Here is a 26,814-nt window from a genome sequence, read left to right as displayed (position 1 = left end):
AACCACCAGAAAACCAGAAATGGAGCTGTGGCTCAAAGTGGTAGCACTAAAGCTCAGGGACAGCACCAAAATCCTGAGTTCGAGCCTTGACTGATGAAAAAAAAAAAAGCTTCTAGAAGAGAAGCTGGGACCTAGGTTCTCACATCCTCACAAGTAGTGAGCTCTTCAGAGCAAATGGTCAGACATTTTCCCCCCCATCACTCATGACCTTTCCCAAACTAGTTACCAAGTTTATGAGACCTGCAGGTAGGGAGACTGCTACAGTATCCAAGGTTGAGCTATCCCCAGGATGGGCTTTTTACTATGCAATTCAGGTGACCTATACATTATCACGCATGGGCAGACTCTAGACTCTGCAAGGAACAGCTCTGGAGTCCTTACTCACCTGCTGTCCAGCACACCTAAGATTTCAAAGATGATAAGCTCAAACATAGTGCAGGAGAACGCAAAAGTCACAGAGAAGATCACCTGTACGACATACTGACGCACCTGTTGAAAGTCAAAAAGAAATATTAAATGGAAAATCTCCTCCTAGTGACAAGTCAGAATACTTAGGTTGGAGAAATTCTCAAAACGTTAGAAGCAGGGCCTGGATCAAAAGTACACCAAAGTAGGAAGTACTGGTGAGTGTCAGGTCCCGCTCTTGTGGTTAGAGGACAGAGCAAAGGATGGAGGGAAAGGGTCAGAGCGGCACTTAGAACTCCCACGCTTGCCGACAAAAACACCCCCGGATCTGCACACAAATTTTATTGCTGTGCCAGTTCCAGGGATTGAATTCAGGCACTTGGTGCTCTCATTTGGCCGTCTGGCTCACAGCTGGCCCTCTGCACATCTTGGATCAGTTCTGAAACCTCCTGTCAAAGCCTTCAAGTATTCAACAGAGGAGAATCTCTAGACCTCCAGGTGCTTTCTGACACCCTCTCAAATTACTCAAGAATATTCTAGAAATGACCTGGTAATCTATAACTATTGCTTTTATTTCTGAATAAGGAGAATTACTTAAGAAATGTCCAGTTTAAGGCTGAAAATAAAAACCAGTTTTAGCCTTAGGATTTTAGCATTAACTGAAAATGTGAGACTAATAATTCACAGGTACATAGACAAATATTTAAGACACAAATTTTCTCCCGAAAAAGAATTGCTGTAGGAGCATGTCCTTATGACTAAGGAATGATGTCTCCTGCTCCTGAGACATATGTGGATTATTTTTTTTTCACATTTATTCATTCATCATTCATTCATTCATTCATTTATTCATCATACCAGTACTGGGGCTTGAACTCAGGGTGTGAGTGTTGGCTCTCTATTACTTGAGCCATGGTCCCACTTCCAGGTTTTTGCTGGTTAACTGGAGATAAGTCTCATAGACTGCTGGTCCAGACTGGCTTTGAACCACAATCCTCAGATCTCATACTCCTGAATAGGGAGGATTACAAGGGTGGGCCACCAGTGCCCAGAATTTTTATACTTCTTTTTGGACAATGTCACCCCTTCCTTCACTTTTCCCCAGCTCCCCCTCCCATTCCTGTACACAACATCTTTTCACATTTATTTATTTATTTTGCCAGTCATGGGGCCTGAACTCTGGGCCTGGGCTGCTTCAGCTCTTCAGCTCAAGGCTAGCACTCTACCACTTGAGCCACAGTGCCACTTCCGGCTTTTTCTGTTTATGTGGTGCTGGGAATCAAACCCAGGACCTCACGCATGCAAGGCAAGCACTCTACCACTAAGCCACTTTCCCAGCCCCACCTTTTCACTTTTAAATGTACAAATCATTCCCCTAGGCTGGTATCTCACCACTGCACATGGTTTCTCATTTGGCAAAAGTTACCTGGAAATGAACATGACCTTTCTTTAACAGAGCATTTTTCTCATCCCAGCTTAAATAACTTAAATTCATATAGTATAATCCACAGCTCTCCTTACCTCATAATCCTTAAACAACTGGCGCATGAAGAAAAGCCACCCAAATCCAAAAAACAGAATCTAGAGAAAGGACAAAGAATATTAATATACATCTTCTTTAGGGCAATGCCTCATAGTAACTATTTTATGATGTTAATTATATGTCAATATTATATTAGTGATATATGAATATATTTTAATACAATTGTCTACTTAGACAACTTATTTCAGAGAATAAAGATAAGATTCACTCACAACCCTAAAAAGAGAAGTGAAATGCTCTTAAATAAAATAATTCATGTTACAGAAAAATGTTATGCTAATCATTTTATGAGTCAGAGAAGTTACCAAGCAAGGGCACAGGAACTCAATCCTTTTTTTCAAGTATTAAAAAACAAACAAAAACTCCAAAGACAAGCTGACAAAGAAACAGGAGTAGAAAGACAGTACTTTTTCTATGTGTCCTTTAGAGAACATTCTTCGCCTCTCCACCACCCTGCTGAGTCTACAGAAGTAGTTTCCATCTCAGTCAGTGTGAAGACAAGAGTGCAGGATCCCATCTTTGTTGATTTTGAGTCAAACTGTTACATGGCAGCTGACAAGCTGACAGCTCGTTTTTCACTAGTAAACAGAACCCTCTGTTTACAAATATACACATACTCTCTCTCTCTCTGACATAATTCCAGTTTTCTTCTTGTATTAGCTAGGAATTTTATGAATGAAATTATTTTCTGCCTTCCAAATGACTTCTAGAGTAAATGTAAATATTGTGTGTGTATGTGTGTGTGTGTATATGCACACGCACCAGTACTGGGGCTTGAACTCAGGTCCTCAGGGCTGGCTTGCTCAGCATTGTTTGTTTTAAAGACAATTTATTGCATTTACAATAAATACAAATTCTGAAAAGATTATACAAGATCTAAAAAGTATGAATGAGGAAAGTGCATACATATGTGGAAGGTGTGCAACTTCTGATTTAAAAGAATAATAGTTTTAGTTTTGTGTGCAGTAGACTTTTGACTTTGGGGGAAAGTGTACTTTGGAACTGATAAATCTTATCTGAATAGAGGGCTCCAAACATTAGGTTAGATAATTGCTACTGCCATAAAAATGGTTTCTAAGTTGAAAAGTAGCTATAGATTAAAAAGAAAAGACAGCCATTATTAGCAAGACGAGTATTAAAGAACTGAAGTTATCTTCCTTGAATCATTAATTCACCCTTTTATTCAACAAATATTTATTAGTATCAGGTGGTCCTAGGATATATGGTGAATAAGAAAGCAAACAATTGCTCTCCAAGGAGGAGAATGACAAGTAATTAGAACCCAAAGTCTGGTGGTGTTGTTATAAAGGGAAGTGGGTGTGGAGTACTATGGCAGCATGTATACCATCCACTGTCAATCCAGTCTGGGACAGGCTACTTGGATATTCAAGCTGAGGTATGAAGGCTGAATAGGAGGTAGCCAGGAGTAAGAAATGGAGGAATATGAGCAAAGGTCTAGAAAGAGATGTGACTGAAAATCTGAAGGAATAATAGTACTACCAGGTTAAGAAGCTTAGTCTTCAGTAAAGAGAGACAGGGTGAGAGCCAGTGCTTAAGAGCTAAAAGTGCTGACGGTTCATGCCTGTAATCCTAGCCATTCAGGAGGCTGAGATCTGAGGACTGTAGTTCAAAGCTAGCCTGGGCAGGAAAGTTGTAAAACACTCTCATCTCCATTTAACCAGCAAAAAACTGGAAGTAGAACTATGGATCAAGTGACAGAGTGCCAGCCTTGAGAAGGAAAAAAAAAAAAAAAAAAAGCTAAGGCATAGCATCCTGGCCTGAATTCAAGCCCCAATACTAGCACCAAAACAAAACACAGACACAGACACAGACACAGACACAGACACAGACACAGACACAGACACACACAGACACAGACACACACAGACACACACACACACACACAGACACACACACACACACACAGACACAGACACACACACACACACACACCAGCTAGCATCCCAATCTAGTAACCTTATAAACCATACTAAGGAGTTTGTGCTTCATTGATAAATGAAGATGCTGTCTGCTGTGATTTTAGATTTTATTTCAAATAAAACTTTCAGTTCATATAAAACAGGTAAAATGGTGTGGGTGTGTGTGGCTCTTTACTTTTTTGATTCTAGTACTGGGGCTTGAACTCAGGGTCTAACCTTCTCGTTTGGCTTTTTCACTCAAGCCTCAGGCTCTACCACTGGAGCCACACCTCCACTTCCAGTCCTTTGCTGGTTAATTACAGATAAAAGTCTAGAGGACCTGTTATCCCAGACTGGCTTTGAACCAGGATCCTCGGCTTTCAACTTCCTGAGTGTCGAGGATTAGAGGTGTGAGCCACCTGTGCCAGGCTCCAAGAATTACTTATGCAGGGCTTTCATTTGGAGGTGAGTATACAGCAAATCTCAAAAAAATAAATACATAAACGATAAATACTAGGAAGACAATAAACTGAGCAACGGTGAAGGTCCTAAAAATCAGAAAGCTCAGTAGACACGCGCCTAGTGTGCCGGAATGGCCGTGTCTTAATTTTTTTTTTTTTTTTGCACAGTGGGAATAAATGATATATGGTGACGGTGGGAATGAACAAAGGTAGCCGACTGGGGCAAGAAACACGGGTCTGAAGACGATCAGAAAAGAGGGATTGGCGAGTAGAGTGAAAGGTGCCTTACACTTCCAACTCACCGGGCAAACACTGCTGCACCCCAAGCCAGGGCCCGATAACCCTGAGCATTCAGCCCCGGTGGGCAGGCCCAACGCCCGCACCTGGACCACTCGGAGTCCGCGACGTCGTCCCCAAGTTCCCCCGGGATCTGTGGGAACACGCCCTCGTTGTGGCATGAGCTCCTAACGCTGGGACCGGGTGAAGCCCCTCAAAAGCGGCCCAGAGAGTCTGGGGTGGACGCTGGGTTGGGGGGCGCGAGCAGAGGCCGCCTTCTCCCGGGGGCTCAGGCGTCGCCGACCTCCTCCCCAACGCCCAGAGAGAGGCTCAGGGAGGCGGGACGTGAGGGGGCGGGGACTCACCTGGGACGTAATCACGATGCTTGAGTCGATCAGGAAACTCATGGTGAAGTCTCCGCTCCTCACGCCCCATGACAGCCCCACATTAGGGCCACCAGCCCTGGCTCGCGAGCGGCCTTTGCCCGCCGGCAGTCGCAGGCATGTCCGGGCTTCAGACTGACGCAAGCAAACTGCGACTCCTTCAGCCAATCAGCGGCGACATCCGGCCTTCGGCTAGAGTGGGCGGGGCAGACTCTGGGCGCAAAGGGCGGGGCCTAATGAAGGGCGGCCCGATTGAAAGGGGTGGGTGTTAATACCGGGAACCGGAAGCTCTAAAGCACTACCTGCTGTCCTAGCTACTGGGGAGGCTGAGATCTGAGGATCGGGGTTCGAAGCCAGCTCAGGCAGTTCGTGAGATACTTACCTTTTTTTTTTTTTTTGGTCGGTTGTGGGGCCTGAACTCTGGCCTTGGGCGCTGTCCCTCAGCTCTTCAGCTCAAGGCTAGCGCTCTACCACTTGAGCCACAGCACCACTTCCGGTTTTCTAGTTGTTTGTTGGAGGTAAGAGTCTCACGGGCTTTACTTGCCCGGGCTGGCTTTGAACCTCGATCCTCAGATCTCAGCCTCCTGAGTAGCTAGGATTACAGGCGTGAGCCACAGTGTCTGGCTTATTCTTTTTTTCCCCACTAGTATTTTAGAAGTATTTTGTTTCAAAATAACCTTTTTACCCAATATTTTTCTATTTACTAACATAAAAAATTAAAATAATATTGTTGTAAGTTGAGAAAATAGAGGCATTTCTACTTTCTCACATTCTTCTCCCTCATTCCCTGCACCCCTCACAATTTATAAATTTATGTTAATATAATCTTGGATGATGATGGTGATGGTGATGATGATTTGCCAGTCCTAGGGCTTGAACTCAGGCCCTGGGCGCTGTCCCTGAGTCTCTTTGTGTTCAAAGCTAGCTCTCTACCCTTTGAGCCACAGAATCATTTCTGGCTTTTACTGAATAGTTTATTGGAGATAAGTAACTCATGGACTTTTCTGCTCGTGCTGGCTTCAAATCTGTCTTCAGATCTCACACTTCTGAGTAGCTAGGATGTGAGCCACCAGTGCCTGCCATAATCTGTGATTGTAAATCTTAGTTTAAAATTAATAATGATTGATTATTATTAATAATAATTATTATTATATTTGGCCAGCCATGGTTTCTCACTCCTATGATTCCTCTTGTTATCCCTACTTGGGAGATAGAAATCAGAGGATCTTGGTTCAAGGCCAACTTAATCAAAAAAAGATCTCATCTCAACAACAACAATTAACAACCCCCTGGTCTAGGTGATACTCACCAATCATTCCACCTATACAGGAGACATAAATAGGAATATTGTGGACTGAGCCAGTATGGGCAAAAAATCAAGACCCATAACACAGAAATAGAGAAACAAGGGTAAACAAATGCAGCAGTGGTACTCACTAGACAGTATATTGAAAATGAACTCTACAGGGCTGGGAAGGTGGCTCAGTGGTAGAGCGCTTGCCTTGCAGGCCTGAGGCCCTGAGTTCGATTCCTCAGCACCACATAAGCAAAAACAAAAAAGCCGGAAATGGCGCTGTGGCTCAAGTGGTAGAGCGCTAGCCTTGAGCTGAAGAGCTGAGGGACAGCGCCCAGGCCCAGAGTTCAGGCCCCACGACTGGACTCCCCCCCCCAAAAAAAGAAAGAAAATGAACTCTACAACTTGTGGGTGGGGACCAGAGGGAAAAATGGAGAAAGTGAGAAAAGGGGTGTCATTGTCCAAAAAGAAATGTGCTCATTCCCTGACTTATGTAACTGTAAGCCCTTTATATGTCCCCTTTAATAATAAAAATTGTAAAAAAATAAGATCCTATCTGAAAATTACTTGCCTAGGGTATGCTTAAGAAGCAGAAAGCCTGCTTAGCAAATTTGAGGCCTAGAGTTCAAGCCCTGGTACCAGGAGGGGAAAAGGATTATTATAGTTACATTCAATTAATTTTTTGTTAATTTTGTAATTAAATGTCATTTTTCATCAATAGCCCTTTCCTATTTTGTATTCTTTTTTTTTTTTTTTGGGTCCGGTCGTGAGGCCTGAACTCTGGGCCTGGGCGCTGTCCCTCAGCTCTTCAGCTCAAGGCTAGCGCTCTATCACTTGAGCCACAGCACCACTTCCAGCTTTTTTCTTTTTGCTTATGTGGTGCTGAGGAGTTGAACCCAGGGCCTCATGCATGAAAGGCAAGCACTCTACCACTGAGCCACTTTCCTAGCCCTCTATTTTGTATTCTTGAATTCTTTAAACCCTTTTCTTTTTTGGCTTGTGTGAATCATGATGTAAACTTTTCTTTGAAGAAAGGTTTGAAATTAAGATTTTATTTTTTTATTTATTGCTTTGTTTATTGTCATTACTGGGGCTTGAACTCAGGGCCTCACAGTTTTTTTTGTTTGTTTGTTTTTGGTTTTTTTTTTTGTCGGTCGTGGGGCTTGAACTCTGGGCCTGGGTGCTGTCCCTCAGCTCTTCAGCTCAAGGCGAGCGCTCTACCACTTGAGCTACAGTGCCACTTCCGGTTTTCTGGTGGTTATTGGAGATAGGAGTCTCACAGTCTTTCCTGCCCGGGCTGGCTTTGAACTGTGATCCTCAGATCTCAGCCTCCTGAGTAGCTAGGATTACAGGCGTGAGCCACCAGCGCCCGGCAGGGCCTCACAGTTTTACTTGGCCTTTTTTTTTTGGTCGTGGGGCTTGAATTCTGGGCCTGGGTGCTATCCCTGAGCTCTTCAGCTCAAGAATAATGCTCTACCACTTTTAAGCTACAGTGCCACTTCTGTTTTTCTGGTGGTTAATTGGAGATAAGAGTCTCAGACTTTCTTCCCCTGGCTGGCTTTGAAATGCGATCCTCAGATCTCAAGCTTCCTGAGTAACTAGGATTACAGGCGTGAACCACTGGCACCCAGTTTTACTTGGCCTTTTCGCTCAAAGATGGTACTCTACCAGTTGAGCCACAGCTGCACTTCTGCTTTTTTTTTTTTTTCTGGTTAATTGTAGATAATGGTTATGCTGACTTTCCTTCCCAGACTGGCTTCAAACTGCCATCCTCAGATCTCAACCTTCTGAGTAGCTAGGATTAAGACATGAGCCACCAGCCTTTTTATCCTGGACTACTTTATCCAGGAGAGAGCTGGTTGTTCAAGATTTATCAGTATTCCATTTCTTCTTTCCCCTCTAAGGTCCTCAATCCCAAAAGAAGAATATCTAGAGACTGAGGCAGGCTCTTCACTACCTAGCTCTGCTGATAAATCAAGAAAAAACAACAACTGTGGTGAAAAGTTCAGCTAGTTTTATTCGTTTTGTAACCGTCTAACAGTTATTAGTCTGATACAGAATGGGGAGGGTTGAAGAATACAGGTCTGATATTCTACCAATGCGTCTCTTTCACCAGAGATTTCCCCAGCTAGCTTGTGAAGGTTGTGCTTCTTTGTTCAACCTTTAGTCTCCTGTTTCACAGGTGGAAGAAAAAAGCAGATACAGAGAAGGCAATGGAACCGTCTCCTTTTCTCTCTAGGTAAATCCAGGAAATTCTGGAATGCCCTGGGGGAACTTCCAGAGGGCTTTGAGGCAGAGACTATAGTCAGTCCCACTACTACTTTGAGGCCCCTTACCACTTTGTTTTGGTGCTGGTCCTGAGTCTTGAACTTGGGGCCTCATACTTAGGCATAATTTGCTCAAGGCTAGCACCTTACCACTTGAGCCACACCTCCACTTCCTGCATTTTTTGATGATTAATTGGAAGTAAGAGTTTCTCTGATGTCTCTGCCCAAGGCTGGCTTCAAACCTCAATTCTCAGAACTCAGCCTCCTGAGTAGGATTATAGGTGTGAGCCACTAGCACCTGCCTTCTTACCCAACTTGTGAACCTCAAATTTCATTTCCTTTTCTTCTCCCTTTCCCAAGCCCATATTAAGTGCTAATAACATAACTACAATAAGGGAAATCCTCTCCATCTATTCACAATGGCTGCCAAGCACACACTTGCTGCATCTTACATGTTTTATCTGAACTCAAACCTTTTCCATCCAAATCTTCTCCTACCTCTTTCATCTAGACTTTGCTAACCTGGATTGTCAATCATTTGTATGAGGAGAGGCATGGAAAGCTCCTGCGGGGTCAAGGGAAGAAGGGAAGAGGAGGTTGGAGGAGTGGAAAGGGAGATGCTGTTGGGGTCCTGGGCCCATTCTTACCACACACATGACTAACGCTGGATGGAGCAGTGGCCTGCGTTGCTCTAGTCCGTGGCCTTCCTTGTGGCATGGGTTGATGAGTTCCAGGAGAGAGCTTTCTTAGCAGCCATGAACTCTATCCTGCCTTGAGTGAGAGACTGTCCCAGGGGTAGCTACTTTTCTTTATGTGTTCTTTGGGGACTTGCAAGAATAGTTATCCAGTGCTATGTGGGTGCTTCCTCTGTGTGTTAAGTCATGGTGAGGAGCAGAGAGGCTTTATGAAGTGACCCAGATACTAGGTTTTTCTTTCGTTAATGCTGGTACTGAGGCTTGAGCTCAGGGCCTTGCACTCTTGTTAGCTTTCTCACTCTAGGCTGATGCTGTAACACTTAAGCCACAGCTTCACTTCTTGCAGTTTCTTCATTAGTTGGAGCTAAGAGTCTCTCTGATTTGCCTGACTGGGCTGGCTTTGAACTGTGATCCTCAGATCTCAGCCTCCTGAGTGACTAGGTTGACAGGCGTGAGCCACGGTCACTGGGTCCCCAGTCAGTTCATGTGGTTGATGAAAGTTCCTATTAAAAGTAAGAATCAAAGTTTTGTTGAGTCTTCTCTGAGAAAAGGGATCTTCAGAGTGTCTCCTAACATTGAAAAATTCTAGCCAGGTAACTGCCAGGCATAACTGCAGTTGGAGGAAGCTCTCTGTGGCAGGCTCTCTGTGTGGTGCCAACTCGTTCGTTCCTGTGGAGGTAGCTAGGTGGTAAGTGCCATCTCTAGATTACAGACAGAAAACTGAGGTCTGAGAGACAATAAGGACACAGCTACTATATGGAAGACTAAGAAAGAGCATCTCAGTCACTTGATGCCTACGTCTATTTATTCAAAAATAGACTCCCTCTTTCTTTTTGTGCCAGTACTGGGATTTGAACTCAGTGCCTTGAGATCTTGCCTTTTTTTTTTCCCCTGTGCAAGGCTGGTGATCTACCACTTGAACCTAAGCAGCTGGGATTACAGGTGTGAGCCACTGACTCTCAGCAGCTCCCTGCTTTTGTTGGGAAGGTTAACAGGGAAAATGGAAATTTCTGTGTAGGCAGAGCCAGCACAGATATTGAAGCAGGATGCTGCTTTGTCTGGGAGAGAGAGAAAAAAAAAAGCTCATTCAGTTACTTCCCAGCTGAGGCAAGGAAACTGACAGCCCTGATCTGCAGTTCTATGACTGGTTCCAAACAGACTCACAGATTCAGTTAAAATGGGATGATAATCGTTTTTCCTTCCTGCCTGCCTTCTTTTCTTTCTTTCTTGTACCAATGGAGATAGAAACTTTTCTGGTAGTAATCAGGAATGCTCTCCTAAAACTGTAGCCTTTGGGCATAAAGATACCCTGCCTGGTTCTCATTTGGGAGATTTGGTTACTTCTCTAACCACACACAAGGTCTATGTTGGAAAACAACACTACCTGCAAGGGTTATGAGTCAAGCCTTAGCCAGAAAGTCACCTGTCTGCAAGATAATGTATCTCCTCACTTCAACTGTCCATTCCTCAATGCATCCCACCACTAAAGGTTTGTCATTTTGGGTATCTCAGGCAAAACATATTTTAGGCTTTCATTAATTAATGTGCTGGTGCTGGGGCTTGAACTCAGGGCTCTGTACTCTTACTTGTTTTTTTCTGTTCAGGTCTGGTGCTCTACCACTTACTCGAGTCACAGATCTAGCTTTTTTGCTTGCTAACATGGATTTATTCACTTGGGCTGAGCTTGAACCCCAATCGTCAGATTTCAATCCTGAGTAGCTAGGATTACAGGTGTGAACCATGGGTGCTGGCAGGCTTTCTCTTTTAAATACCATTCCCCAAGAGTAATTATCAAACAGCCACACCTTCGAGTAAACAATTTTTAGGGCACTTTGCTTTAGAATGATGATACTAATTGTAATGGGGGATAGTATGGCTTGCTTTGGAGAGGCTTATGTGGAATGAGTGTGTTAAACGGAACGTAATAACAAGAGGACGAAAAGGACTTCCAAACTTTGGGGTATTGTTAGTAGGGGAGAAGACAGAACAAAGGACCCCTTTGGTGAGGGGATCTATTGATCTCTTGTCTAGGTTCCTACTCTCCTATTCCTGGCACTGCAGTCAACAACTTTGGCATAGTTTCGCTTTAGATGAATTATCTTAGTTACTACTTTCTCTGTTCTGAAAATTCATTGGCTCTGGGTAAAATTGCCCCTTATGAGACATGTACTTGAATTTAAGGTTGTCCCCTGGCTGGCTTTATATTTGAGACATGCTGGTTTGAGGGGACACAGGCCAGAAGACCTATGGGATTTCTCTCAATTCTTTTAGCTTCTCTATACCTTTCAGGGATAAAACTTGACCTGGTCTAGTCCCTAAATATTTCAGCATCCATTTTGTAGAGTAAGAGGCTCCCCTTTTAGTATCCTCTGATGGCTCTTTTTTAGTTTTTATTTTTTTGGGTGCCAGTACTGGGACTGGAACTCAGGGCCTCACTTTCTCATTTGGCTTGTTCACTCAAGGCTAGCACTCTGCTACTTGAGCCACACCTCCACTTCCTGCTTTTTGCTGGTTATTTGGAGATAAGGTCTCACAGTTTATCTGCATGGGCTGGCTTTAAGCGGTGATCTCAGACCGACTTCCTGTGTAGCTAGGATTACAGGCAAGAGCCACCAGCACCTGACCGGATGGACTTTTTGGCATTCACCTTATGCTTGAGCTAGGCCTAGGAGCTGATATCCCTCAATCCAGGCCTTTGAGCAGATGTCCTCTAGCTTGTTCCTAGCCTCTGATTAAAGGCAGTGTAGAGTTTAGGCTAAGCACTCATGTTGGAAGAGGAGATTAAAAAAAAAAAAGAAAGAAAGAAAAAAAGAAAAAAAATCTTTGTTGCCTTAAGGTAACAAAATTGTGACCAGGCTGCCAGAGAATTTTCATTTTCCAGGGAAAGGATCTGGCACCTTGCTGGCTTTCTCTGATGGTGCCCAGAGCAGAATTCCTTCCAATACAAAGAATATCACTGCTTCAGACCTCTGGGGTTACAGTAACCCCCAAAATGGTCAGACATTTGGACATCTGGACTGCTGATTTGACATTCCAGAGTGGTGAAATGAGGTTTGGAAGCTACAAAAACAAGTTGAGACTGTAAATAATTGGACAAAATTCTATAGGACCGCCGGGAGGACATTACAGACTGGTGCCTCACAGGTTAAATTTGGCTTGGACACAGTTATTTGGTTACCAAAGTGAATTATTTTCGGGAAATCTCCAAAGTTCCAACTTGCGGTTTCTCTCTTTCTCTCGCTGTGTGCTGGTGCTGGGGCTCGAGCCCATGGCTTTGTGCTCTTGCTTGACTTTTTCCACTCACGGCTAGCACTGTACCACTTATTTCTGACTTTGGCTGGTTATTTGGACATAAGAATCTCTCAGCATTGTTTGCCCAGGCTGGCTTTGAACCATGATGCTCAGATTTCAGCCTCCTAAATAGGTAGGATTAGAGGCATGAGTTACCAGTGCCTGGCTCTGGTTTTTCCTGAAGAATCAGATGGTCAGGTAACATTAGAATTGCCTAGCTCTCCAACCTTCACGACCCTATCTCCCTCTATGGAATTACAACAGGTCCACTCTAGCCATTGAGATCACTTGTCTGGATCCTGTAGGTCTTATTTCAATTTTTATTTATTTATTTTTGTTTTGGTGCCAGTGTCTGGTCCTCATGTCTGGGCTTCAGGTGCTCACTGCTCACGGCTGGTACTCTCACTTGATCCATGCCTCCAGTCCAGCTTTGGTATTGTTTATTGGAGAGAGTCTTGTGGGCAGAAAACAGGTTTCGAACCTCCATCTTCTGATCTCAGCCTCCCAAGTGGCTGGGATTACAGGGGTGACCCACCAGCACCAAGCTGCCATTTGGGGTCGACAGCCCTGATATGTGGTCACATGGATGGAGTCGGTTGGGTGTGAGCTTGAGACAGGACTGATTTAAAAAAAAAAAGGTTGCGAGGTAACCACCGTTCTGTGGGGTTTCTATGAAGAAAGGGGGAGGAAAGCCAAGTCCCCCCCACAGGCTGCTGGGGTTGAAACACAGAGCAGTTCACATGCGAGTGGGAGCTTGGCTTGGACAATGGCTTTACTTTGTGGTGTGTAGGTGTGTGTGTGTGGGGGGGTGTTATACAGAACGGATTTCTTCATTGGACAGCATGCACGGTTACGGGGACAGCACCTGTCCACCCCGGTGTGGGGTGGGGCAGAGGGAGGACGTGGAAGAATCAAAGTATGTGGGCCAGCACCTTCTGGGGTCACTGCTGCCCTGCCCCGATGGGCTGGGGGCAGGCGCCCCTTCAGATGGTCAGATCGTCTGATCTAGCTCGGCTGCTGGCTTTGCTCAGCCTGCTCAGAGGCCTGCTGTCGTCGGTGGTCAGCTCGGGACAGAGCGAAGGGGCCTTCTCCGCCGGGAGGCCCGGTTTGGAGATCTTCTCCGCCGGCAGCTCCTCCTTCCCGACCCCCGGGGGCTCGGCCTTTTCCCCCTCGGGCGCGCCCAGCGGTTCGGGCCCATCAGAGGTCTTCTCGGGCTCAGGCTCAGCCCCATCGGCGGCAGCGGGTTGCCCGTCAGCTGGGGTCTCCGGGGCGCCCACCTGGGCGTAGGAAGGCAGCGTCTCCGGGTAGGCCCGGGGCACGTCGGCCAGGGTGCCCGCGCCCAGCTTCTCCTCGAACTGGCTGAAGGGCTTGGCGGCCAGCGGGCTGGCCTCCACCATGCCCACCTCGGTGAGGGGGAAGTAGTGCGAGACGATCTTCTCCTCCTCCAGCAGCTGGTAGCCCTTGGCCTTCTGGATGGAGGAGACGGCGATGGAGTGCAGCGGCTTCTCGGCGGCCAGGTCGCCCAGGGGCTGCTCGGCCGGCCTCTTGAAGGCCGATCGGAGGCCCTTGAGGCCCAGGTGGCTCATCTCCATGATGTTGAGGAAGAGGGAGACGAAGGCGACGGAGAGCATGAAGAGGATGAAGATGGTCTTCTCGGTGGGCCGCGACACGAAGCAGTCCACCACGTTGGGGCAGGGCCAGCGGCTGCAGCGGTAGAGCGGCAGGATGCGGAAGCCGTAGAGGAAGTAGTGGCCGACGATGAAGCCCACCTCGAAGAGCGTCTTGAAGATGATGTGGCACACATAGGTGCGCAGCAGCGTGCCCTCCAGCCGGAACTTCTTGGTGCCCTTGCTGCTGCTGCTGCTCTTGCGGATGCTGGCCTGCTCCGCCTCGGCGCCGGCGCCCGCGCATGCGCCGCCCGCGCCGCCGCCGCCACCCGCGCATGCGCCCGCGCCGCCCGCGGCCCCCGCGCGCGCGCACGGCTCCTCCTCGCGCTCCTTGCGCTTCTCCTCCATGCGCACGTGGTGCACCGCGTGGCCCACGTACACCAGGGACGGCGTGGACACGAAGATGATCTGCAGCACCCACAGGCGGATGTGCGAGATGGGGAACGCCTCGTCGTAGCACACGTTCTCGCAGCCTGGCTGCTGCGTGTTGCACACGAAGTCCGACTGCTCGTCCCCCCACACGAACTCGGCCGCCGTGCCCAGGATGAGGATGCGGAAGATGAACAGCACCGTGAGCCACACGCGCCCGATCACCGTGGAGTGCTCGTTCACCTCCTCCAGGATGTTCCCCAGGAAGCTCCAGTCACCCATGGCGCCGCACCTGGGGCGGGGGAAGGGGAGGGAACAGGGGGACAGGGAAAGAGAGGGGGGAGAGAAGGGAGAGGGAGAGGGAGGGGTAGGAGTAGAGGAGGGTACCAGGGAGGGAGAGGGATGGGAAAGAGGGAGGAGAAGGGGAGAGGGATAGGAAGGGAGGGGGGAAAGGAGAGGGGAAGAGGGTAGAGGAGGCCAGGGAGGAGGACCAGGAAGGAGGTGGGGGGAGGAGGGAGTGGAAAGGGAGGGGTACAGGGAGAAGAGGGGAAGAGAAGGAGAGGGGGATGGAGGAAGGAGAGGAGAGGAGGGGGAGGAGAGGGGAGATAGAGGGAGAGGGATGGGGAGGGAAGGAGCCAGGGATCATGGGGAGGGAAGTGGGAGGAGAGAAGGAAGGAGATAGAGAAGGGAAAGAGAGGGAAGGGAGAGGAGAAAGGGAGGGAAGAGGGGAAGGAGGTGAGTGCAGATGCGGAGCAGGTCTGCCTTTCTGGCTTTTTTTTTTTTTTTTTAGATCCAGATCTGGAACTTGGTACCTGACACTCGTGCATTGGTTGGCCCTCTACCAAATGAGCCACTTCTCCAACCCCAAGGGCCATCCCCACCCCCAATTACCACAGCCATCACCGTGTCAAGACACTTCTGTGCAGACTAGTTCTAGGGACAAAAGACACATAAAAGAATCTGCTTCTTGGCTGGGCTCTGTGGCTCACACCTATAATCCTAGCCACTCAGGAGGCCTAGAGCTGAGGATCGCAGTTCAAAGCCAGCTTTGGCAGGAAAGTCTATGAGATTCTTATCTCTAGTTAACCAGCAAAAAAAAAAAGCTGGAAGTGGAGCTGTGGCTCAGGTGGTAGAGCATCATTAGCCTTGAGCAAAAAAAAAAACTCAGGGACAGTGCCCAGGCTTTGAGTTTAAATCCCAGGACCAACACAGACACAGACACAAAACAATATCAATCTGCCTCCATTAGCTTCCTCTGTAACCTGAATTTCATAGGCATACCTCTTTTCATTCACTTCAGGAGTGGTTTGAAACAATCCATTAATTTGTTTTTCGTGTTTTTTTCATTTTGTTTTGGTGCTGGTACTGGGATTTGAACTCAGGGCCTCTCCCTCTTGGATTCAAGGCTGCCACTCTACCACTTGAGCCACAGCTTTTTTTGTGTTTGTGTCTGTGCCAATCTTGGGGCTTGAATTCACAGCCTGGGCATTGTCCCTTACTTTTTTCACTCAAGCTTGGTATTCTATCACATACTCTGCATCTCCACTTCCAATTTTGTGGTGGTTCATGAAAGAGTCCTATGTACTTTACCTGCCCAGGATGGATTCAAATCCTGATCCTCAAATCTCAGCTTCCTGAATAGCTAGGATTATAGTTATGAGTCACTGGCACCCTGCTCCCATAAAGCAATTTATGCATAACTCCTTGATCACCACTAAAAAGGAGCTTTTATCTTGGGTTGAAAGGAATATCCCATATTTACATGAATTTAAACCAAAACATACATTGCTGAAGTTTATGCTGAAAAATATCCAATGAGTTCATGCCCTGCCCCCAAAATTCTCGTATGTATGAATTGCCTGTAGATATTTTAGTTTTAACTGTTTTGGGATATGTAGTGATAATATGTTTGAATGAGGAAAAATCTCTCTCCCCCCCAGTACTGGGACTTGAACTCAGACCTTAAGCTCTTAGTTTCCCTCAACGCTGATGGTCTACCTGTTAGCATTATGCCCACCTTTGGTCCTCAGCTCCACCCAGACCTGCTGGCCCCTCCTCTCCACCCAGACCCACCTGAACTTCCATCTACCTTACTTCCTATCCCCCAGCCCCCACTGCTACCTAGATAGCAGAGGCTGCCATGTGCTCTCTCTTGGGGGGGGGGATATGGCTCCTCTAATAAACCTTGTAATAATCTTTCTCCCGTGCCTGGCTGCCTCTGCATGATCCCTGGGATGGTTGTGATGGATCCTTTCACTACTACTTTAGCCAAACCTCCATTTCCACATTTTTTTCTGGTTAATTGAAGGTAAATAAGAGCCTCACAGACTTTTCTGCTTGCACTGGCTTTGAACTGGATCCTCAGACCTTAGCCTTCCGAATAACCAGGACTACAGGTGTGAGTCACTGGCTTCCACCTAAGGATTCTCGTGTTTTGAACACCTGTTGTGAGACAGACAAAAGGTGCTTAAGGGTTTACTAACTTGATTCCAAAAAGAGAAAATTAGATAGATAGTCTAAGAATGGACGGCAATCACCCAGCAGTGCCATGCCTGGTTCTAAAGGCTGGGTTCTTTCCTCTACACCAGTAATTAAGGAAGACTGCTTGTAGCTGGGCACTGGTGGCTCACACCTGTCATCCTAGCTACTCAGGAGGCTGAGATCTGAGGATGATGATTCAAAGCCAGCCTGGGCAGGAAAGTCCATGAAACTCTTTATCGGTAGTTAACCATCTCTCCCCCTCCAAAAAAAAAAAAAAAAAAAAAAGCTAGAAGTGGAGGTATGGCTCAAGTGGTAGAACAAAAAAAGCTCAGGGACAGCTCCAAAGCCAAGAGTTCAAGCCCCTGGATCAGGGGAAAAAATACTGCCTGTGAGCAGAGCCACATAATTCTCTATCTGTACTCTTAATGTATGTTTTCTGTTCTCAAGGTTGAAATCTAGAAATCCTTTTTAATAATGTTACAAGTTGAGAGTGATATATATATATATATATATATATATATGTAGGGTATATATATATATGTATTTGGATCTATCTCTATCTATCTATCTATCTATCTATCTATCTATCTATCTATCTATCTAGAACTGTCCTTTAGCTTTTTCCACTCAAGGCTCGCACTCTGCCACTTGGTGCTCAGCACCTTTCCCTCCTTTGGGGTTTCTGTCTGTATTTCCCTCGCATACCTATTTAGGTGGACAGTAGTGCATGCTCTCAGAAGTCTGTGGCAGTTTTCTCCCCTACTGAATCAAAAGCTTGGAGGGGAGGAACCATTCTGGTTTGTTTTATCTTCCATGAACCATCACACAGTAGAACAAAACACTTCACCGCATGAGATCCACACAGACACCAGAGTATGGGGTTGATATAATCATTGTAAGATCTGGGCTGGGTGCCCACAGTTCACACCTGAAATCCTAGCTAATCCGGAGGTTGAGATCTGAGGATTAAGGTTCAAAACCAGCAGGCAGGAAAGTCTGTGAGACTCTTATCTCCAGTTAACCACAAAAATGCCAGAAATGAAAATGTAGTTCAAGTGGTAGAGCTTCAGCCTTGAGCAAAAAACCCAACTGAGAGGGTGAGGCCCTATGTTCAAGCCCCAGTGCTGCCATATACACATGCAAACGAAACAGATGTAACCTCCCCTCCCCCAACTACTCAGTTACCTACATCTCAGCACTATGAGAGTAACTTTCAGAGAAATACTAAGTACCAAGAAGGATAGCCAGCTAATCTCAGACCAGCTGTTTTGGACAAAAAGGCTTGTTTTCTATCAGATGAAGAATATAAATGTGAAGAACAGTGATTCTTGTCACACGAATGCCATAGTACACATGCATGACACTGTCTGACAACCACATTAGCCATTTACAAACGAAAGCAAAGAGAACATTGTGCCGTGTGTATGTGTGTGTGTGTGTGTGTGTTAGTGGTATTAGTTGGTACTGGGGCATGGATTCAGGGCCTGGCTGTCCCTGAGCTGTCACCCTACCACTTGAGCCACAGCTCCACTTCTAGCTTTTTGCTGGTTCATTGGAGATACAAGTTTCTTAGATTTGTCTTTCCAGGTTAGCTTTGAATGGCAGTCCTCAAATCTCAGCCTCCTGTGCAGCTAAGATTATAGGTGTGAGCTATCAGTGCCTTTTTTTTTTTTTTTTTTTTGGGTCCGGTCGTGGGGCCTGAACTCGGCCTGGGCGCTGTCCCTCAGCTCTTCAGCTCAAGGCTAGCGCTCTACCACTTGAGCCACAGTGCCAATTCCGGCTTTTTTCTTTTTGCTTATGTGGTGCTGAGGAATCCAAACCCAGGGCCTCATGCATGCAAGGCAAGCGCTCTACCACTGAGCCACTTTCCCAGCCCTGTTCTACCATTTTGAGCCACAGCACCACTTCCTTCTGCCTGGCTCTTGATTTTCAACACTAGTGGCTCACACCTGCCATCCTAGATACTTACGAGGCTGAGATCTGAGGATTATGGCTTCAGACTATTTGAGGCCAACAAGTCCAAGAGACTCTTATTACCAATTAACAACCAAAGAGCTAGAAGTGGAGGTGTTGGCTCAAATGGTAGAATGCCAGCCTCGAGCAAAAAAGCCAAGTGAGAGCCCGAAGCCCAGAGTTCAGGTTTCTGTACACACACATAGAAGGGAAGGTTGAAGGATGTCAAATCAGAGTAGCAAGACAATTCATTGGGGCATATGATCTAAACCAAAGGAAAAACTCTTCTCTTCTTCATAGGGATAATTCCATTTTATGTTGTTTGTACTTAGTGAGCACAGTATTCAACTAGTTAAAATAAAAATCAAAATGAGTGAGCGGATCTATTCCAGATAGAGAGCACATGAACGGAATTCCAGCCCTCAGGCCCAGGGTGTCCTCCATTCCGGGAAGGCTGTGAGCAGGAGGAACCCATCAAGAACACCTCGTGGTGGTGGCTCTTAGGACATAGTCCTCCAGTACTGACTAAGTTTCCATGTGCCTTGTCTCAGTTCTCACAACACCCGCTGAACTGGCCAGTCATCTGGAATTTGGAACCCATGGACTAGTGTAAGTTCTCAAGAAAGTAAGGTGACAAACAATACTGTCAACTCTGTGTTTTTACCAAACAAGGACATAAGAATAAGAAACTTAAGAAACCACTAACTGATGTCACCATCATTTCATAAAAATGGGTTTGGTGGGGGGAAGGGTGCTGAACTTAGCTCTTGGATGCTTTCCCTGAGCTTTTTTTTTTTTTTTTGGGTCCGGTTGTGGGGCCTGAACTCTGGGCCTGGGCCCTGTCCCTCAGCTCTTCAGCTCAAGGCTAGTGCTCTACCACTTGAGCCACAGCGCCACTTCCGGCTTTTTTCTTTTTGTTTATGTGGTGCTGAGGAATCGAACCCAGGGCCTCAGGCATGCAAGGCAAGCGCTCTACCACTGAGCCACCTTCCCAGCCCTTTTTTTTTTTAAATTAAATTCAAGGCTGGTGCTCTACCACTTGAGCTACACATCCACTTCTGGTTTTTTGTTGGTTCATTGGAGGTGAGTCTCATGGACTTTGCTGCCTGGGCTGACTTCAAATCATGATGCTCAGATCTCAGCCTCCTGCGTAGCTAGGATTACAGGCATGAGCTGCCGCTGCCTGTATAAAAGGGGATTTTTAATTAAAAAAAATTTTTTTTTTGGTCAGTCGTGGGCTTGAACTCTGGGCTTGGGCGCCGTCCCTGTGCTCTTCAGCTCAAGGTGATTGCTCTACCGCTTGAGCCACAGTGCCACTTCTGGTTTTCTGCGTGATTTATTGGAGATAGGAGTCTCACGGACTTTCCTGCCTGGGCTGGCTTTGAACTGCGATCCTCAGATCTCAGCCTCCTGAGTAGCTAGGATTATAGGCGTGAGCCACCGGTGCCCGGCTTATTTTTAATTTTTTTATTGTCAAGGTGCTGTACAGAGGGGTGTACTGTATAGAGGGATTTCATTTACATAAGTATAAAAGGGGATTGTTAATAGCGTGAAACGCAGAAAGGACACGACTGTAGCCCAAAAGACAGAAGTCTTGAAATGGAACAGATTTAACATGATGAAACATGTTCAACCTGGTCTCTTTATATTATTATTATTATTGTTGTTGTTGTTGTTGTTGTCACAGGTCTTGAGCAGGAACTGACATTACTAGCTGCATTTTTGAGATCTAGGGAATGAGGCATTATGAGCCACCATTTCAAGGAGGAAAACTGGAGATGAAATAAAATTCCCCAGACTCTCCACTAGAAGAGCAGACAGAGTGGGGTGTGAAACCTGATTTCCCAGCGCCATATCCGGGTAGCCTTGTCTTGTTCTGGCTTTGAAGACACCCCAAAATACATACACATCCATGCTCATACATTTGCCAAGGACTTGAGCACCATCTACCACTCTGGTTTGTAATGCGGTAGCAAATGTGCTTCTGTTCTTGTTTTCAGAGGAGCCATTAACCAGCCTCTCTTGGACACAGATAACAGAATTTATTCCCACAAAATGTTTCTGAGCCTGGGCCTGATTTCATTCCTGGGTGCCATTAAATGATTTCACGTTGGAAACAGGAAGCACACACATTCTTCCTACAGACACAGCACTAAACCGTGGGTACCCCTAACGCCGATCGCAGAGCCTGAGTGAAACAAAACCAAAAACGCTTTCACAAATGGAATACTTGGGCCAGGGCCTTCTGGATGCCTGGGAACCTGTTAATTCATTCTGAAAATGGACAAGATCTAACTAGGGGCTGGCAGCTCATGCTTGTAATCCTAAATACTCAGAAGCCTGAGATCTGGGGATGGCGGTTTGAAGCCAGCCCAGGCAGAAAAGTTTGTGAGACTCTTAACCAGCAGAAACCTGCGAGTGGAGTATGGCTCGAGTGGTAGAGCACCAGCCTTGAATGAAAAAGCCAAGGGAGAGCATGAGGTCCTGAGTTCAAATCCTAGTACCAGCACAAAAAAGAAAAGAGAAAAGGACTTAAGAAGTTAACCTATCCCTCCCCCCATTCTCCAGTATCCCTCTCTCTTCCAAACTTGGATCAACTTCGAGGACTTTCCGAGGTAGAGTTGAGCTTTCCTAATCTAACTGCCAACATTCATGGAAATTTATTTTCTTTGGGAGGAAATTCCCGCCCCCCCCACGGCCCCAGCCCTTTGATTAGTGGGGAAGAAGCGATACCAGGACAGCTAGAACCTCCTCCCACCCAAGGAAAACTTGCCAGTATGAGCAGGGTCCCACGGAGAAACAGGTGTCGTCCTTCTCTCTTGGCACTCAGCAGCAAAATGACAATGTTCGTGACTTTCCTTTGACATCGAACCTAAAAGCCCACCTCCCCTTCTCCACCCCGCCCCTCCCTTGCTGCACGACTGAGCAGATATGACTGGATGGGCCCTGATGGGTAGGTTTTACTGTCCAGCAAGATTTTAAGCTCCCAGCCAGACAGCTTTTATGAAGGGAGGGATGTTTGGGAAACAATAGGAGGGAGAGAATGCGAGAGCTGTGTGGGGCGCCGGGGGAGGAGGACGGGATGCTGATGGGGGAGAGGCAACATGGACGCCCGTAGCCCGGCCTCCATCCACGGGAGTCCAGAGCCGTGTTCCTAGGCTTTATTGCCATCTTAGAGGATTTTTTATTTTTTGGTTTCTTTTTAAGCAAGGTCTCTCTAGGGAACTCAGGAGTGTGTGTATATGCATGCACGTATGTGTGCCCATGTCAGTATTGGGGCTTGATCTCATGGCCTTACATTTTTGCCTAGCCTTTGCACTCAAGGTCAGTGCTCTAGCACCTGAGCCATAGTTCCACTTATGGTTTTTTTTTTTTTTTTGGTGGTGGATGGGAGATAAGCATTTCTTAGGTTTGTCTGCCCAGGCTGGCTTCAAATCATAATCCTCAGATCTCAGCTTCCTGGATAGCTAGGACGACAGGCGTGAGCCCCCAGCACCTGGCTCAAACTCTTGATTCTTCTGTCTCTGCCTGAAGTGTACTGGGATTAGGTGTGTGTCTCACAAGGCCTGGCTGGTGATCGAATCTGTGATGTCGTTTACCGGTGTGTAATCCCTGGCCGGGGTTGGCCCTTCTCAAACCGTGCTGTTTTGTTCTCCACTGAGGGGTATGTGCTTGTGTCTCAAAACCTCCATCGGAGCAGTATCTATCTTGAAAAAAGGAGCCTAAGATGCAATGCCAATGTGCATCTGACCATATAAAAGAATATTTATCAAAATGAACTCCAGGAAATGGAAACGAGGCTTTTTCCCCCTCTGTCTTGCTGTTCTAGCTTTTTCCTTTATTTTGTTTGTTCCTCTATATATCTTTGGGAGGATCAAGGCAGCACAAAAATGGAGGAGCGAAGGGTGAACAAATGCAGCTGTGGTACTCACTAGACACTAAGTTGAGAATGAATGAACTATACAACTTGGGGTGGGGGGATGAGAGGGAAAAACTGGGAGTGAGGGAAGAGGTGGCACTGTCTAAAAAGAAATGGTCTCTCTATTCGACTTATGTAACTGTAACCCATCTGTATATTACCTTCCCAACAATAAAGAATTAAAAATAAAAAGTCTAAGAGTCAGGCACTGGTGGCTCATACTTGTAATCCTTGCATCCTAGGAGGCTGAGATCTGAGACCAACCCTGGGCAGACAAATCTGACAGATAGCTGTCAGTTAGCTAGCAAAATCTAGATGTGGCAGTGTGGCTCAAGTTGTAAAGTGGCAGCCTTGAGTGACAAAACTAAGGGACAGTGCCCTAGCCCTGAGTTCTAAGTTCAAGCCCAACCAGTACTGCCCCTCCTACCCCATGTAACTGCTAACATGGACATTTTAAGGAAGGAATCTGGGAATCCCTTCACTTCGACAGCCTGGGGAGGAAAGCTTTTTCTTGTTGGTCCACCTGGAGAGGACCAGGGGAAAGTCACATCTCTGTGTCCTTCCTCCCTGCTGACGGGGTGGTGAGCCACAGGTTCTTCTTTACCATGACCAGCTGGCTGAGTTCAAGGGCTCCTGTGCCCCGAGGGGCAGAGGGTGGGCTGGAGGGGGAGTTGGGGGGCACCCTCACTGGCGAGAGGATTTCCAACCCAGACGAGTTGTCAGGGCAAGGCCAGGCTTCCCATTATACAGAGCGGCTCATGCATGAGAGCAGATTGTGTCCATTCTATAGAGCGCGGCCCCTCAGCCCAGCCTTCTCCTGCTAACAAAGTTATCTTTTCCCAATCTGCTTATGCAGAAGGGGGGCACACTTCCCGTCCTTGTGCTGAGCACACAGCAGGCCTGGCCCAGGCCACGGCCAGCTGGCTCTGGCCTTGCCACCCAATTCTTCACCTGCACCAATTCCAAGTCTTGGGCTCTCTTACTTTGGGCCGAATTAGCATAGGTTCCAGAAACTGACCCTTGCCAGAGGGAGAGACTAGGGAGTGTCCGTGGCATTCTTGGGGCCCTGGGGAAGTGCCAGGGAAGGCACCCCATACACAGTGGATTCTTTAGGTCTGATCTTGTGACAAATCTAAACTTCCAATCCCTACCCCAGTACTGAATCAAAAACCTCAAGATGGAGGCCGGCAGCCATTGTCACAAACCCTGCAGGTGATTCTAACGCAAGGCGAATGCCTGAAACTCGATTTCAGCTACCAGAATTGCTCATTGTTTTGACCTCCATACCCAGAACCTTGGTGTTTCTGCCTTTCTCCCACACTGGCTTCACTTCTACCACCAACATGGGGCTCTAGAAATACTTCTTTGTGTCTTCCAGGGGGAAAAATGTCTGTGAAGAGTAACCTGTCGAGCAAACGTGAGACCCCTGGGCTATATGCATGGGAGAGGGTAGGCACATTTGGCTCCATTTCTTTTTTAAATGGAGATGCAGGGATTTAAGCCATTAGCTTCCAGTCACAGACAGAAAGGGCAGGTCCGGGTCTCCAGGCACCTCTGCCTGCCTCCAAAGCCTGTGTTTGCTCTGGCTGCCCATGCTGTCTCCTTTAATTATGAAAGTCCAGTCTGCAGAGCTGACCTTCAGGGCATCAGGGTCTCCTGTCTTTGTGATCATCAGTTCATGTTTGAGAAGTGCTCAGTTTTTTGTGTTTTTTTTTTTGGTTGTTGTTCTGGGAAAAAAAATCAGCACAGATGTGACCATTTTCTAAATAACGAAAGAGGAATCTGGTCTGCACATACTTGTATTTGCAAAAAGTCAAATATAAGCCACACAGATTTGTACATTGGAAAAGAAATCAAATAATACAGAACTATGCAGGGTAAAAAGTACAGGTTTCTTTTTACTTTCTCCTTTGCCATACTGAATGTGAGCATGTGTTGCAGTTTTGTGCGGGACCTTCTCAACCCTGTTCTATGCACATAAATAGAAATGAGACCAAGGCATTGCCGATTCTTCTCTTTTCACTTCCATCTTGGTGACTTTAATAACACACATAGATCAACTTCTCTTTATTTTTATTTTCCTGTGAACTTAGGGCCTTGTACTCTTTTTTTTTTTTTTTTTTTTTTTCAGTCGTGGGCTTGGGTGCTGTCCCTCAGCTCTTCAGCTCAAGGCAGGCGCTCTACTGCTTGAGCCACACCGCCACTTCCGGTTTTCTAGTGGTTTATTGGAGATAAGAGTCTCACAGACTTTCCTGCCCAGGCTGGATTTGAACCTCGATCTTCAGATCTCAGCCCTGAGTAGCTAGGATGACAGGCGTGAGCCACCAGCGCCCAGCAAGGGCCTTGCACTCTCGTTTAACTTTTTTTTTTTCCTCAAGGCTGGCCCTCTACCACTTGAGCCACACCCCCATTTCTGGTTTTGGGCTGGTAAACTAGAAATAAGAGTCTCAGTCAATTTTGCCTGGGCTGGTTTTGAACCACAATCCTCAGATCTCAGCCTCCTGAGTAGCTAAGGTGTAGGCATAATCCACCAGCACCCAGGCAGTTTGTAGTGTTTTAGGCTATTAAGTTTATGATAATTTGTGGCAGTACCACAGGAAGCCAATACAAACCAATATACAAGGAGCTTTGTGACGAGAGAGTAGCAAATGTGACCCCTATAGTTGTATAAATTGTAATTTTCAAACTATGACTCAAACTGGTTTTAAGGGCATATTTTCTTTTTGTTTTTGTTTTTGTTTTTGTTTTTTTGGTCTGGGCCTGAACTCTGGGCCTGGATGCTGTCCCTCAGCTCTTCAGCTCAAGGCTAGCGCTCTACCACTTGAGCCACAGCACCACTTCCGGCTTTTTTCTTTTTGCTTATGTGGTGCTGAGGAATTGAATCCAGGGCCTCATGCATGCAAGGCAAGTGCCTTACCACTGAGCCACCTTCCCAGCCCTAAGGGCGTATTTTCTACCAAAAAAAACAAACCAAAACAACAACAGCAAAAATCCTCTACCTCACTGCGTGTTAGTTGTCTGATTGGCTTCACGATCAGATGCCTGTCACACAGTAATTATTCTTCCTGTCACTAGTCTCAAGTCTGCTTGGTCAGCTTCCATGACAAAGAAGTTAGCTCTAGTTTGGGTCAGTTGTCCGAATTATTTTTTTTAGACTTGCTTCTGACCAGGCACTGGTGGCTCATGTCTGTAATCCCAGCTACTCAAGAGGCCGCAATTTAAGGATCCTGGTTTGAAACTGGCTTGGGCAGGAAAGTCCACCAGTTTTATCTCCAATTAACTAACCCACCCCCTCAAAAAAAAGCCAAAATGGAGCTGTGGCTCAAGTGGCAGAATGCCAACTTTGAGCAGAAAAGCTAAGGGATGCGTCCAGGCCCCGAGTTCAGGATCTGCAGAAATAAAATGAAACACCTTGCTTCTCTTTTAGTCTTTTAACATTTGATTTTGTCTCAATTCAAAACAAGTTTTGAATCTGGCTGGACTGAAGTTAAAGGCCACGGATCCTGACGCAGGAACAAGAAAACCAGAGTCTAAGGCTCCAGCTGGCTGGCTGGCTGATTCTAACATGGTCCCTTGCTCACAGGAGACTCCTCAAAATAGGTTGAGCTGTTCATCCCTCAGGTTCCTGACATGTGCTATAGATACAACAATCATGTATATAATTCTTCCTTTGCTGAACTATGTTGTGGTTTAAATAGGTGAATACAGATTTTTAGAACCAAATATTCTTCAGAAGCAACTCTGGTTCCCGGGGAGGGGGTCATGCTGCAATCCTACCACAAGATGGCGCCCTCAACACAGCCAGCCGAGTAGCAAGGCCTGTTAAGGCAAGAGCCAGCCAACCAGCGCCCTGCTGGAACCTGGAGTTCTTAGCATGGTACCTAGAGTTCT

General features: G+C 46.6%; 2 protein-coding genes across 5 annotated transcripts in view; both read right to left on the bottom strand.

The window, feature by feature from the left end:
* The window catches only part of Gpr89a (G protein-coupled receptor 89A), a 31,896-nt gene extending 26,780 nt beyond the window's left edge, over positions 1 to 5,116 (bottom strand). For all 3 annotated transcript variants that reach the window (XM_070007556.1, XM_070007557.1, XM_070007558.1), the window contains exons 1-3: positions 4,970 to 5,116; positions 1,927 to 1,986; positions 386 to 489 (exon numbers count right to left, since the gene is read on the bottom strand). In XM_070007556.1, coding sequence (XP_069863657.1) covers positions 386 to 489; positions 1,927 to 1,986; positions 4,970 to 5,011 — 206 coding nt within the window. In that variant the 5' untranslated portion in view covers positions 5,012 to 5,116. The remainder of the gene's footprint in view (positions 1 to 385; positions 490 to 1,926; positions 1,987 to 4,969) is intronic.
* An 8,401-nt stretch (positions 5,117 to 13,517) lies between these two features.
* Positions 13,518 to 14,852, bottom strand: Gja8 (gap junction protein alpha 8). 2 transcript variants are annotated; one of them, XM_070007066.1, is made up of 2 exons: positions 14,487 to 14,852; positions 13,518 to 14,423 (listed from the first exon to the last, which is right to left on the bottom strand). In XM_070007066.1, exons 1-2 carry the CDS (start codon positions 14,850 to 14,852, stop codon positions 13,518 to 13,520), a joined length of 1,272 nt encoding a protein of 423 aa, XP_069863167.1. The 2 variants fall into 2 exon arrangements, with proteins under 2 accessions (XP_069863167.1, XP_069863166.1); XM_070007065.1 differs by having other exon boundaries at positions 13,518 to 14,852.
* Positions 14,853 to 26,814: the final 11,962 nt, after the last annotated feature.

The sequence above is a fragment of the Dipodomys merriami genome, unplaced genomic scaffold (genome assembly GCF_024711535.1).
Source record: "Dipodomys merriami isolate MVZ:Mamm:240054 unplaced genomic scaffold, mDipMer1.0.p SCAF_7, whole genome shotgun sequence".
In the NCBI taxonomy this organism is placed as follows: Eukaryota; Metazoa; Chordata; class Mammalia; order Rodentia; family Heteromyidae; genus Dipodomys; species Dipodomys merriami.
The sequence above is the reverse complement of the archived record's forward strand: the minus strand, read 5'-3'. Positions and strand labels throughout refer to the sequence as shown.

Coding starts and splice junctions, on each gene's coding strand:
- Gja8 (XM_070007065.1), bottom strand. CDS start 14,852: ATGGGTGACTGGAGCTTCCTGGGGAACATCCTGGAGGAGGTGAACGAG.